This window comes from Pecten maximus, chromosome 6, assembly GCF_902652985.1.
Source record: "Pecten maximus chromosome 6, xPecMax1.1, whole genome shotgun sequence".
NCBI lineage: Eukaryota > Metazoa > Mollusca > Bivalvia > Pectinida > Pectinidae > Pecten > Pecten maximus.
The window spans coordinates 31569835-31585383 of record NC_047020.1 but is presented as its reverse complement, the minus strand read 5'-3'; the positions used below and the strand labels follow the sequence as shown (position 1 = coordinate 31585383).

At 34.0% G+C, this 15549-nt stretch overlaps 1 protein-coding gene across 1 annotated transcript in view; it reads right to left on the bottom strand.

Annotated features, from left to right (window-relative positions):
* Window positions 1–247: 247 nt before the first annotated feature.
* The window catches only part of LOC117330140 (glutamate receptor 3-like), a 49654-nt gene continuing 34352 nt past the window's right edge, over window positions 248–15549 (bottom strand). Inside the window, exons 10-16 of the mRNA XM_033888360.1 lie at window positions 15066–15412; window positions 11509–11707; window positions 10780–11036; window positions 10337–10442; window positions 4957–5097; window positions 4492–4617; window positions 248–3885 (exon numbers count right to left, since the gene is read on the bottom strand). Of these exons, the coding sequence (XP_033744251.1) occupies window positions 3814–3885; window positions 4492–4617; window positions 4957–5097; window positions 10337–10442; window positions 10780–11036; window positions 11509–11707; window positions 15066–15412 (1248 nt within the window). The 3' untranslated portion in view covers window positions 248–3813. The remainder of the gene's footprint in view (window positions 3886–4491; window positions 4618–4956; window positions 5098–10336; window positions 10443–10779; window positions 11037–11508; window positions 11708–15065; window positions 15413–15549) is intronic.

Genomic DNA, 15549 nt, shown 5'->3' with positions numbered 1-15549 from the left:
TGATTTATGAGTCGCTTAGAGTTACCACAATATTCATCGAAGCATGTTTCATGTGCTGATGGGAGAAACACTTTAAAATACTTAACATGGCTGGCGTTATGGTGTTAACAATCGATTAAAAGAATCGTCATCTACCTCGAGGGCGTGCTAGAGAAATCTTAAAACCCGAGTGTTACGCACTCAAGTTAGGTGATGATTATATCTCTCCCATCAAACTATTTCATTTAAACATATACTATTTAAAAACAAATAGTGCTATGTTACACAATATCGACATGACTTGATTGATATTATCGACACGACGTCATTGTATTATTGACATGACGTCATCGTATGGATGTCGTGACGTCGTTGTAATGTTGCCAGCGCGTGCTATTTGTAATTTTGAGGTTGACTGAGAAATCTATAAGAGGTAAACGGGAGACAAATCTGTGAATAATGAGAGAAAATTACACACAGCTTGTACTATTTTTATGTTTGGTTTGAATGATTGGTAAAGCATTGCTTACTGCAGTACAATCTGCCAACGTGAAGTCATGCTCATTTAGATAATGCATATTTAATGATTAAATTCAAGAATTTTATTTTGCATTAAGTGTTTATCAACTTCATTTCCCTGTATCTTAAGAAATGAGAAGAAACCGAAATCAACATTTCTCCCGCAATCATATAAGGACTGAAACACACTTCCTTATTTCGGTTGGCAAATTTATACAAAATTCTAAACATTAGATATACAAATATACAAACTATGCAATTTACAATTAGATTTTACCCATGCAATCTCGAGTATACTGGTTCATTAATTGTGTTGTGCGACTGAAGATATATTCATTTCCGCGAATACGTTTTATAAGATTCTTTGGTCAATGTTAACATTTTTACGCTAATCTCTTTTACAATAAAACATCGCAAAACAAGTTTATACATTACACGTATTATATTTATATATTACACTTATATCCATGTATAATTAAGAATTTGTGATTGCAAAATGTAATCTTTAGGTGCTTTGTTAACGATGAATTAATTTTTAAATGTTTTGTATCACTCACAACGGCATTAAAATCATTTCCACAAAATCATGTGACAACACCTATCTTTCCCATTATTTATGATATATATTATATCATCACAATCTCGAGAAATATTATTTTGTCAGACAATACAAATGTCATACACCAATAAGGAAAACATGTTATTAATGAAATATTTCATATATTCTGTTAGAACACTACCTGTGTATAAAAGATGCATATATGTCATTTAAATTTAAATTAAATAACCGATAATTGGTTTTGTTTCGAGATCTTTTTTTTTAAACTTTGTAATGGAATCTCGAATTACAGAAATATTACAATGAATATATAGAGAATAATCAGTTTCGATATTGTCGTGATACATGCATTCTTTGTGCTTAAAGCTTTTATACCACATATTATATAGAGACTCTGAAGAAAGAAACTATGGCCTATTTCATATTCCCGCAAATCCTTGTTTTGCATGATAGACAGAGACAGAGACAGACAGAGACAGGGAGAGACAAAGACAGACAGAGAAAGAGACAGAGACAGACAGACAGATAAACAGAAACAGGGAGACACACAGAGAGAAACAGACGGAGACACAGAGAGTATGTATGAGAGTGCTGAAGGCACTCGCTGTCAATTCACGTGACATGTCATGAAACACTTAAATCGATTATGAAATATGTATGAGTTTTCGGAGACAATGTATCCTACAGATGTGTACATGCATCGGTTAATAGTTATAAATCACAGACATCTTTAGGCCACATCAAATGAATTCGTAGTTCTTTGGACTTCAATCACCTAATCACTAAAACATCTTATAGGTGTAAGTACCTAATTTCTTGTCATTTAATACAAAAAAGTATATTCCACCACCTGTAGATGTTCCTTACAGTGACTAAGATACACAAAAGTCCTAACAAACGGTATCATACTTTGCACTATCCAAAAACTACAAATTAAATTTGCGTGGCCCTAGTAGAGTAAGGGTCGATCCAGCAGTTCCCTGGACGATACCTGTCGTCTAGACAGACAACATTAGTCCACAAGAATCTTCTTGCATAACTACAGTGTTTGTCCAACTCGTTATGCGTCATAATTTTCCCCGTTGTCGTCAAACTCATATCTATCTACCACTCTGTGAGTCGCATTTGTAATACGATAGGGAATACATACTTCTAACATAGTGCTTTAGCAAATATCAAACGCTTTCAGCTGTAGTTATATAACTAATTTCTTGGTTATCCTACATTGTACTCTCTAACAAGGTAGAATATTATTAAATCAAAAGATAGTACAAGCTTAAATATTTGAGAAAATTTAGACCAGTTCTTAATAGTGTGGAGGGGAAAGGAGCACATCGAATTGTTTTTATACATAAAACATTTTCAGTAACATTTAATGGATTACTGTTTTACACTATATTAATTCTCAACTACAGAGATAAATCTAGTTTATTATATGTCATATAGAGAAATATGTCATCGCTGTTCAATTAAATACGCTTATTCATGAATATCCAAGATTGTGCAATGGAGTTGAAATAGGTAGGGTTTTACATTTTGCTTCCTGTCCGTTTGTAAAAACATTTATTTTTAGCATGAAATGGAACTAAACTAATCAGTTATATTTATGGTATGATTTTCATCTCAATTTTCATTGGCTAAACTATGATCACGTGGCGGTCAGTATTTGGACATATTGACCCGATGTTGATAATTTTAGAAACACTGAATCAATTTTGTGTATAACATCATGTTCATTGTAAGTTGAAATATACATTATTGTAAGTATCATGCAGTTCCACACCTTTGCAAACATTTAATATAAAAATTAAGGACCTTTGAATCGCCGCCAGTTAATATTTGATTCTTCCAGGTTGGCATAACACCGTATTGACTTCACCAAAATCAATAATTGAATACGGTGTTGCTACATATAACGTAGCTGAATAACCATTACCTACTGTTCCATCTATATATTGGATACCATTTCTATCACAATCAAATACGTTATTAGAGTTGAATAACGTTCAAAAATATGGTACGTTTCACTGTATATTGACACTAATTTCACAGCAATAATATTATATGATTTTATAAATTATGTTCGAGGGTAAACTAAATGTTTTTCTTACTCTGTTATGTTATTCACGCTACAGAAAGCAAATCGACTGTCGTCATATTGACAGAGAAACGAGATTATTATTTTCACGAAAGGAGTTATTCTTAATTTGAATGATTGCATATAACACCAGCCATAACAAATAACTATGCTCAAACGGTATTCATGTAACACATAAAAGCATTTTCTATACATCGCGTGCATAAGTTATTTTATTGGAGGTTGACCGACATCTTGTAGTTATGACACAGCTATATAAACAATCTCTAGTGTCATACACTTGTGTATAATTTCATAATAATTAAAAGATTACATTTGTATTAAAATCCTAAGTATTGAACAAGTATACACCTAGATTGTAAAAGACGTTTACCATAGCATGCAGGAAGCATATACATTATTTGTATGTTGTCTTCCAAGGTATGTGTTAGGTATGTGTTAAAACAAAAGTATTAGTCTTGGACAAAGAAATTTCGCTAAAAAGAGAAAAAATCCTATGGCTGAAATAATAGAAGCTAAGATTTGATGCACACAAAAAACTTGCAGTATGTAAGTGATTTTTAGCAACACGACGAATCTGAAAAACACTGTAGCTTCAGAAAACTGTCCTGTAAGATATTCCCGTACTTTATGCAGATCGATGTATGATAAAGGGGTATCATAATTGTGTCTGTCCATTCTCCGTAATTCCTTCGAACGTGATAAGGTTTGCCGGCGCGGACGTCTGGTACTGCAACAGACAGATAACAGTGATTATGGCAGCGAAGATGATTACTGAGAAAAGCTAATGATACAGTAATATCCATAACGTGTGCGACATTGTCTGGACGCGTCCTTCATTATTACCAATATGTTGCAAATGACAAACACTTCTTTGTGACTGCATTGGTCACATCTATCGTGCTTAATGGAATTCATCTCAAGCGGCAAGAATAATTGTTCCATCGACGTAAACAACACGAACACAATTTGACATTATGTCACATCTATTTAGATATTCATTGATGATTTAACCAATTTCTTATGTAAGGTATACTACGCAAATCTAACCTTCAGTTGGTGCTCCATATACTGAGTAACATTAAGTATTTGCGAGTATTTTCTTTAGTGGTTTATTTACACGGTTGTTGCAGATTACCATTATCTAACTGTGTGGGCATTCATCCTTGTACACATGCGTTATTTTTTAATCGTCATTTCAACATATCAAACCCCAAAAGAAACTTTCGGCATGCAATACATGTATTCATGGGCCTTAATAATGAAAACGTAGTTACTGACTGTTTGTAAGGGAGATAGACTTAGAAATGGGAAAATGAAATATGACCGTATTTACCTCTTGTGTGTAACATACACCTTTATTGTCGAGTGTACTATCGCTCCCATTCGTCCTCAATGGTTGAAGCTCTCCCTTATTGGGAGCGGCAGCTGCTTTTAATGCTTTCTCCCTCTTTTTCTGTACCTGTTACAAGGTTACGATATTAAAAAAACACGATATTGCAAAACAATCGATTCACAATTCCTGAATGTCAATTCCAGTAATTTAATTGTGTTTTTAAAATGTTTTTGGTTGATATATACATATTTGTATCCTTTAATGAGGTCATAGTTGTTACGATATTCACGTGAAAAGTATGTGTCTAGTTTCCAATGAAACGACTTTCAAGTTGAATAAATGGATCAATAAAATCATAAAACATCATTAACGCACATTTACCCTCCACAGTAGCAGAAAATCATTATGTAAGGACATGTTTTCTGATATTTTGTAAAAGCACAACACCAAACCGTAGAAACCTACCTTGTACTTTTTCCGTCGTTTACAATTTACATGCATTGCATATTCGATTATTGATATAATCATTGCTAGAACAAGACCTCCTATAAGGATGTGGAAAATCCCTGATACATTACTTAGGGATAGTGACTTTTTCCCTTTACCCTACAAAATCCAGAATATTATAAATAGTACACATCATATCAATAAATAATCAATGCAATTATTGTTTTTACACATCTGCATAAAACAATAGAAATGGAAGAGTGTTAAGTTTAACTAGTAACGGTTATTCTGTTGTCCGTCAGTAATAAGAAAAATATTTGCAGATACATTTAGTTCATCAGCACATGGTATGATATTCAAAAGTGCCGAATTTGAGTGGAGACATAGAAAATTTGGCAGTGAAAATGTAAAATAATATAAAAAAAATGCTTATGTGAAAGGGTCAACAGAATTGCCTACATTGACACCGACTCTCTCTTTGTTTAAGGAAAATGCTTTATCTTTTTATTTACACGACTTTCCGTCTGAACTAACAATAAAGAAACAACGTGTAATGAAGTTTTTTTTTTCGAATTCGGCATATACTGTGTCGTCTGTCACATAGTTAATATAGTGTGTCTGTTATTTAGTCCATATACTGTGTCTGTTATTTAGTCCATATAGTGTGACTGTTACTTAGTCCATATAGTGTGACTGTTACTTAGTCCATATACTGTGTCTGTTACTTAGTCCATATAGTGTGACTGTTATTTAGTCAATATACTGTGTCTGTTACTTAGTCCATATACTGTGTCTGTTATTTAGTCCATATACTGTGTCTGTTATTTAGTCCATATAGTGTGACTGTTACTTAGTCCATATACTGTATCTGTTACTTAGTCCATATACTGTACCTGTTACTTAGTCCATATACTGTGTCTGTTACTTAGTCAATATACTGTGTATGTTACTTAGTCCATATACTGTATCAGTTACTTAGTCCATATACTGTGACTGTTATTTAGTCCATATACTGTGTTTGTTACTTAGTCCATATAGTGTGACTGTTATTTAGTCAATATACTTTGTGTTACGTAGTCCACATAGTGTATCTGTTACTTAGTCAAAAGAGTGTGTCTGTTTCTTTGTCCATATACTGTGTCTGTTACTTAGTCCATATACTGTGTCTATTACTTAGTCCATATACTTTGTCTGTTACGTAGTCCACATAGTGTATCTGTTACTTAGTCAAAACAGTGTGTCTGTTTCTTTGTCCATATACTGTGTCTGTTACTTAGTCCATATACTGTGTTTGTTACTTAGTCCATATAGTGTGACTGTTATTTAGTCAATATACTTTGTCTGTTACGTAGTCCACATATTGTGTCTGTTACTTAGTCAATACAGTGTGTCTGTTACTTAGTCCATATAGTGTGACTGTTATTTAGTCAATATAGTGTGACTGCTATTTAGTCAATATACTGTGTATGTTACTTAGTCCACACAGTGTGTCTGTTACTTAGTCCATATACTGTGTCTGTTACTTAGTCCATATACTGTGTCTGTTACTTAGTCCATATACTGTGTGTTTCTTTGTCCATATACTGTGTCTGTTACTTAGTCCAAATACTGTGTCTGTTACTTAGTCTATATAGTGTGTCTGTTACTTAGTCCACATACTGTGTCTGTTACTTAGTCCATATAGTGTGTCTGTTACTTAGTCCACATACTGTGTCTGTTACTTAGTCAATATAGTGTGTCTGTTACTTAGTCCACATACTGTATCTGTTACTTAGTCCATATACTGTGTCTGTTACTTAGTCCATATACTGTGTCTGTTACTTTGTCCATATACTGTGTCTGTTACTTAGTCCAAATACTGTGTCTGTTACTTAGTCCAAATACTGTGTCTGTTACTTAGTCTATATACTGTGTCTGTTACTAAGTCCATATTCTGTGTCTGTTACTTAGTCCATATACTGTCTTTTACTTAGTCCACATACTGTATCTGTTACTTAGTCCATATTCTGTGTCTGTTACTTAGTCCATATACTGTGTCTGTTACTTAGTCAATATACTGTATCTGTTACTTAGTCAATATACTGTGTCTGTTACTTAGTCAATATAGTGTGTCTGTTACTAGTCAATATACTGTGTCTGTTACTTAGTCCATATACTGTGTCTGTTACTAGTCAATATACTGTGTCTGTTACTTAGTCCACATATTGTGTCTGTTACTTAGTCCATATACTGTGTCTGTAACTTAGTCCATATACTGTGTCTGTTACTTAGTCCATATACTGTGTCTGTTACTTAGTCCATATACTGTGTCTGTTACTTAGTCCATATACTGTGTCTGTTATTTAGTCCACATACTGTGTCTGTTACTTAGTCAATATACTGTGTCTGTTACTTAGTCCACATATTGTGTATGTTACTTAGTCCATATACTGTGTCTGTTACTTAGTCAATATACTGTGTCTGTTACTTAGTCCATATACTGTGTCTGTTACTTAGTCCATATACTGTGTCTGTTACTTAGTCCACATAGTGTGTCTGTTATTTAGTCAATATACTTTGTCTGTTACGTAGTCCACAAAGTGTGTCTGTTACTTAGTCAATATAGTGTCTTTCTTTGTCCATATACTGTCTTTTACTTAGTCAATATACTATGTCTGTTACTTAGTCCATATACTGTGTCTGTTATTTAGTCAATATAATTTGTCTGTGACGTAGTCCACATACTGTATCTGTTACTTCGTCAATATAGTGTGACTGTTATTTAGTCAATATACTGTGTCTGTTATTTAGTCCACATACTGTGTCTGTTACATAGTCCACATAGTGTGTCTGTTACTTAGTCAATATACATAAATGTAGTGTGTCTGTTTCTTTGTCCATATACTGTGTCTTTTACTTAGTCCATATACTGTGTCTGTTACTTAGTCCATATAGTGTGACTGTTATTTAGTCAATATACTTTGTCTGTTACGTAGTCCATATACTGTATCTGTTACTTAGTCAATATACTGTGTCTGTAACTTAGCTCATATACTGTGTCTGTAACTTAGTCCATATAGTGTGACTGTTATTTAGTCAATGTACTTTGTCTGTTACGTAGTCCATATACTGTGTCTGTTACTTAGTCAATATACTGTGTCTGTTACTTAGTCCATATACTGTGTCTGTTACTTAGTCCATATATTGTGTCTGTTACTTAGTCCACATATTGTGTCTGTTACTTAGTCAATATACTGTGTCTGTAACTTAGCTCATATACTGTGTCTGTTACTTAGTCCATATACTGTGTCTGTTACTTAGTCCATATACTGTGTCTGTTACTTAGTCAATATACTGTGTCTGTTACTTAGTCCATATACTGTGTCTGTTACTTAGTCCATATACTGTGTCTGTTACGTAGTCCACATATTGTGTCTGTTACTTAGTCCATATACTGTGTCTGTTACTTAGTCCATATAGTGTGACTGTTATTTAGTCAATATACTTTGTCTGTTACGTAGTCCACATATTGTGTCTGTTACTTAGTCAATATACTTTGTCTGTTACTTAGTCCATATACTGTGTCTGTTACTTAGTCCATATACTGTGTCTGTTACTTAGTCCATATAGTGTGACTGTTATTTAGTCCATATACTGTGTCTGTTACTTAGTCCACATACTGTGTCTTTTACTTAGTCCATATACTGTGTATGTTACTTAGTCCATATACTGTGTCTGTTACTTAGTCCATATACTGTGTCTGTTACTTAGTCCATATACTGTGTCTGTTACTTAGTCCATATAGTGTGACTGTTATTTAGTCAATGTACTTTGTCTGTTACGTAGTCCATATACTGTGTCTGTTACTTAGTCCATATACTGTGTCTGTTACTTAGTCCATATACTGTGTCTTTTACTTAGTCCATATAGTGTGACTGTTATTTAGTCAATGTACTTTGTCTGTTACGTAGTCCACATACTGTGTCTGTTACTTAGTCCACATACTTTGTCTGTTACTTAGTCCACATACTGTGTCTGTTACTTAGTCCACATACTGTGTCTGTTACTTAGTCCATATAGCGTGGCTGTTATTTAGTCAATATACTGTGTCTGTTACGTAGTCCATATACTGTGTCTGTTACTTAGTCCATATAGTGTGACTTATTTAGTCCATATACTGTGTCTGTTAATTAGTCCATATAGTGTGTCTGTTTCTTTGTCCATATACTGTGTCTGTTACTTAGTCCATATACTGTGTCTGTTACTTAGTCCATATACTGTGTCTGTTACTTAGTCCATATACTGTGTCTGTTACTTAGTCCATATAGTGTGACTTATTTAGTCCATATACTGTGTCTGTTACTTAGTCCATATAGTGTGTCTGTTTCTTTGTCCATATACTGTGTCTGTTACTTAGTCCATATACTGTGTCTGTTACTTTGTCCCTATACTGTGTCTGTTACTTAGTCCATATACTGTGTCTGTTACTTAGTCCATATACTGTGTATGTTACTTAGTCCATATACTGTGTCTGTTTCTTTGTCCAAATACTGTGTCTTTTACTTAGTCCATATACTGTGTATGTTACTTAGTCCATATACTGTGTCTGTTACTTAGTCAATATACTGTCTGTTACTTAGTCCATATACTGTGTCTGTTACTTAGTCAATATAGTGTATCTGTTACTTAGTCCATATACTGTGTCTGTTACTTAGTCCATATATTGTGTCTGTAACTAAGCTCATATACTGTGTCTGTAACTTAGTCTGTATTAACTATCTATTTGTACATCGTTTGTGAAAATACAGTAAAGCCAAAATGAACACAGAAATACAGCAGAGCCAAAGTAAACAAACGTATACGGAATACATTAGAGCCAAAATGAAAAAGATACATGAGAGCCAAAATGAAAAAAAAAACAATGTTAAGATTTCAACTCGGCAGAAAGTTTAAGGTATACCGTTTTAAATACTGTCACACGCATTTGATTAGGTAATACATTGAGTAAACACTTAATTTCATTCTGAATAAGATCAAATAAAATATGCTTGATGCCAAGGTGCAGTAATATTATATATTTCCGGTATTAAGTTTTTAAAACTAGGGCAATTTGGCACTACCTATTCCTTAGATCATATATTGAATGCTAATAGTTGGTCTACATGGTCATGGTAAGGCATGACTGATTTTAATAACCACACACCGTATTGATAACTCACAAGTATTTCGTTGTAATAATCTTAAGATGAATATATACTTCTTTGTGTTTTAATTTAAAATAAAAAAGCATAATGTATTTAAATCAATATACATTTGAACATTTGGTACCTGCATATATATTATTTTCGATAAAGGTAACGATGATGTACAACAATAGTATATATACGTATATATCAATGTTGAATACAACAACACTTACACCTGTTACGCCCCCGCACTGACCACGGTCAACCCACCACTTTTGCCGGAGACGAATCAAGTGACCAATTTCCCGTAGATGTAAAACTGCTAAATTGACACCTTTACTGCAAGACAAGGAAAAGATAGTCTTAGATACAGGTAGACATATTGCAAATTGCAATTTGTACTATTACTTTTTTGGAAAAAAAACGGCGGGTGTTTACCATATCTTACTCTGAATAAAGATATTCGTATGCTTCCCAAATATTACTATCTGAAAGATGTTAAAATTATTACCGAATCCATTTTGCACTAGGTCATATTTGGAACGCAATCATAGCTGAAACTATAACAAAATCTTTTACATTATAATTCAGTTCCTGGTTAATATGAAGCAATGTTCCGCCTTTTCCCTATAATGTCTTATAGACTTGGTAAACATATTAAAACCTAGATGTGTACCTGATTTCACTATGCAGAGGTAATGCTATACCGTATCCAAAACTATTTAGAGTGGCCCCGACTTTCATGGTGTTGCACGGCTTTCTGTTGTTGAAATATTCATTGAATGATTCTTCTAATAGAAATGCATATTTTCCTTTCGACGACTGGACCTTTTTCCATCCTTTTTCATTGGATTGCATAAATATATCGGCTCCTGAGTCATTTTGAAACTGCATAAACTTCCACATTTGATCATATACCATAACTTTGGATTCCTAAAACACAGTAAAATAACAAATAACAGAAGATTAAGTCACTTATGTTTAATGCATTACGAAAGTCATCAGTGCAGCTTCTATCTATCATCTTTACCTGCCGCCATGATATTTAAAGTGTCTTCAAAAGGTACTTAAAATACAAGGTTAAAAGGTTACACAGAACATGATTTGTCCATTTGTTCAAAACTATAACAAAATTATTTTAGAATGAAGAGAAATTGAATGCGTTTTTAACTAATGGGTGTCTTGAATGTTTGCTGCTTCATATCAATATATAATACAAACACTATGTCGATATATATATTGTATGGATAAGTGTAACAGGACAGTCTTACTGTAAACTTTGGTTATGTATAAGTCACTAAACTAGACATTTTAAGAGTTTGTTCGACTAATATATATGATATTTCCTAACATTTCCACGCTGTGTGAAATTTAATGAATGGATAAATCTAAAAGTTGAATTTACCCTAAAAAACGTAATAGTTGATCCGCCGGCCAAAACGCCATATTTGATAGTTTGCTGAGCAGCCAAAGCGTCAACAGAGTCTATAGGGATGGAAAACTGTTCCACGGTTAAAAATGCTGCCAAGTTAGCAGTGTAGGAAGATATTAATATCAAAGTGAAGAACCACCAAGCACTTTCAGCTGTCCGGCCAGATATAGACCTGAAAAATACACAATGCTCGAGTTATCGGACATTCGAAGAGTTACCCGACCTTGTTGCCATAACAAATATTTTGGAGAGGTTCGAACTCCTCAAATCTCCTTTGAAAATCTTATTTTTTCTTTTGCGACATGACATTAGATATGTTCGTTGCCCATTCAGATGTCTGGGTGTTACGACGTCACCAAAGACACTTTCCATTCGGAACACCTGTTGTTCGTCTTGTTTTTTGTTGTTGTTTTTTTCAAGGTTCACATGCAATTTTCTATTGTTTGTTCCCATATCAGTTTTCTTTCTTTGAATTGATAATACACATTTATGTAGAGTTGTCTACACATTGTTGTTTACCGGCGGTCCTAAATAAAGTGAAATAATGAACCATCTTTTAAACAGAACATGACTGCAGAATATTACAATGACAAGTGCTTTGTCACTACAGCGATTCGCTTTGTAAACTGTTATTTCTAACAACTATATTTGAGCCTAAGACGAATTTTAAAAAATTGCAACTTGGTTGGTAGTTACTATCGAACATCTATGCACTCTTACTTATGTGAGTTTAGAGACAAAATCAGTATTGCACGCAAACAGCGTGATTCAATGGAGAAATGTGACTACTGATATCCACATATGTATGTTGTTTTGAAGATATATTAGCAAAACCAGAAGATGCCTTTGATATAAGACAATGCAGGGAGTGCATACAGGGAAGTAAAGTACATCTCGAGATGTAATTACGAAACGGCATTAAAATCGAGAGAAAAGGGTCCTATTTGTACATTGAAGCTATGAAATCAATGCAAAGTTATGCATGCTTTATGTTTCGGGTTTAAAATCAACGTATTGCTCAAGTATTGTAGAGTTGTTTTAAGTATCATCGAAATGGATTCAGATGAACCAGGCGAGCCCGTTGCCAACTTTCTTTATACATTTTAATTATATTTTTTGCCTTAAAATGGTACAATGTACCAAACAAACTCGGTCCCTCGGCTCGAGATGTTGAACGAAATGTATCCCGTTTATAAGATAGGGTTAGACCATGTGGTATATAGCTAGCGAGCTTTGACACAATCTAATTAAAATCAAGATGGTCATTCTCACTACGTTACATGAACATCTAACAACATCCCATATGGGGTCACGTTCTGATGACCTTTGAGATATGTGTATGTCACTTTCAGGGCGAATTGTCTATTTGTCGATGAAATTAAAGCAAGCCATTTCGTGATAGCATGCATCTGAAGCAAACCATTTCGCCATATCCTGTATATAGCTACAGTATACCTGGTATTTTTCGCCCCAGGTTATTTTCGCCCTTGAGCGACACAAAAGATATTCGCCCTGTTTTAAATTCGCCCGTTCGAAATTCTCTACACAGTTGCACTCGGAACACTCGGGAGTTATCCAGTTCCCCTATTTTCTTTTCTTTGTAGATATATATATCCCGCTGAGGTGTGAAATCAATCAGGTTTGAAATATACAACGTTAGTTAACCTGTGTTCAGAGTTACTTTTAGCCCCTATTGATTCAAATAGTATCAGGTATGCATGGGCGATTTTAAGCAAATACGATGAAACGTAAGTTCACCGTGCCATGACTAATTACTGACCAGTGTTGATGGAAGCCACAGGCGACGGGGAACTCATAAAATGAGCCTTCACAATTACAAGAATTTGGTGCTATTTTGTGTGCATCATTTTTTAAGTTTTAAAGTTACTTAGTATTTATAGGCTTTTTTTAATCAAATATACTAAACCTAGTACACTATCTTAGCCCATTTTCTCGATTTAACTCAACGTGATGTTGCAGATTTACTAGAACTAGATTCAAATCTAGATTTTATTTCACATGCATGGATTGAAATGAAACAATGAATTACTTAATAAATTTAGTGTAAATATATAACACGTGTTGCTTGTGATGGTATAGAATAAAACACACTTGAAAAGCACAGGGGTATGTTTTGGTTCCGATTACAATTGGCCTATGTACGATGACTTGTAAATTCTTCAATTCAGATTGAAATTGTCGCCGTCACCTTAAATACGCCCTATCATCAAAGGGCGAAAATGTCGAAAATTAAACGGGGGCGAAAATTACCAGGTATACAGTATATGCTATGTAGGACGAAATGACTTGAAACAAATTGACAGATGATGCAATCTATGCATTATAGTCATGCTAATTCGGACATATAAAATTCACTTCCAAGATTCTGGAAGAAGTCGTTTGATTGGCTAATCCAAAAGGTCACCCTGACGTGACCTCTTATGGGATGTTGTTAGATGTTCATGTAACGTAGTGAGAATGACCATCTAGATTTTAATTACATTGGCTTTGACAATGACGTTCACAACCTGATAAAGGACATTCCTTCATGTCCATGGGAAGGAAGTAGAGAGTCGAGGATATCGGGAAGTAGCTATTTACATATTTGATTTTTTTTTTCATTTAATAGGGCACATTACAGATGGTATTGACCAAAAACTATGACCCGATTATTCAGAAGAGGTTGCTTGATCTTAACATCTTTGATGCATTCGACCGTGAATGTGGGTCGAAGTTATATTCATACCATTTGAATCAGAGTTTTGTTTGGTTCCTACCATTTTCAATAGTTTTCTTCTTGGGTCATACATATAACAGATGATCTATTTTATTCTTGTAAATGCAAATCATTATGAATCAATCTGTTTCACAAACTAAGGAAAACCATTCAGTCAACACATATAAAAGCAACGTTACCCATAGTTTCGAATCGATATCTTTACATTGGAAGTGTGTACACATCTTCTGTGAAATTCCTGTGTTAAATATGTGTATTGTAGTATAACGTTAGTATCGTTGCCGAATCTAAAAACAGGTCAAAACTTATATCCCTGTACCATTCATTAAGCTTGTTTTGAATGGTTTTACCCCTAACGTTCAATTACCTTAAGAAAAGTGTTTAAGAAGTTTTACGAAATATGAGGAAGGCAGTGAGATATTCGTAAAAAAAAATGTTTGTATTATATAACAGGATTTGACAACTTGGTGATTTGAAGACGATCTTAAGAGTTGCATAAGGGTAACATGTCAGCGGTGCTGTCATCATAATTTCCTAGTAAGGCAAACATAGAACACTTCCTGGAGGTATTAACAATGAATAGGAGGTTTCAATTAAAACTATCCTGTACTTCAAATGATTTAAGTTGAAGTATAATTACATGTTTTCTTATACTTAAGATGACTTAATACGATCAATTCCAACTTTTTTAGTCATTTGGACTATAATATACGCAGGGTTCGTACTTTGTTTTAGGGAACACATTGGGAAAGTGCAAAATTCAGCATTATATGTTTAGTTACAGAACCTTTACCTTGGGAATATATCCGAACCTTGCATCATCAGGGCACCGAGATTTGACCACAGAGAATTCAGCATACTAAAATCATCTGATGGTCCTGTTGCTGAGTTTTCTTTCCACTCGTACGGACTGAATCGTCCCACAAGGAATAGTATCGTACTAACCGCTAAAAATCCAACCGTTATGCACACCCACACCATGTTGGATAAAGGCTCCTTAAAAGAAAACACTCCTGGTTTCTGTTTGTCGGGGCGTTTTATCATAATGGAAATTCCAGTTTTCATAAACGGTTTTGTAAAGTCAACATCTTCCTCTCTTTCCTTGGTAATGGTTAATGGGGCAACTGCCAGGTCAGCGTCCTAAACAAAGACATAAAATTTGAAAAATATGCATTTTCAGCAAATGCTAATCCGGACAAGTATTCGAAAAAAACTGAACAATTAAAAACAAGTAGCTTTAAAGATAAATGAAGCATGTCATGTTGTTATATGTATAT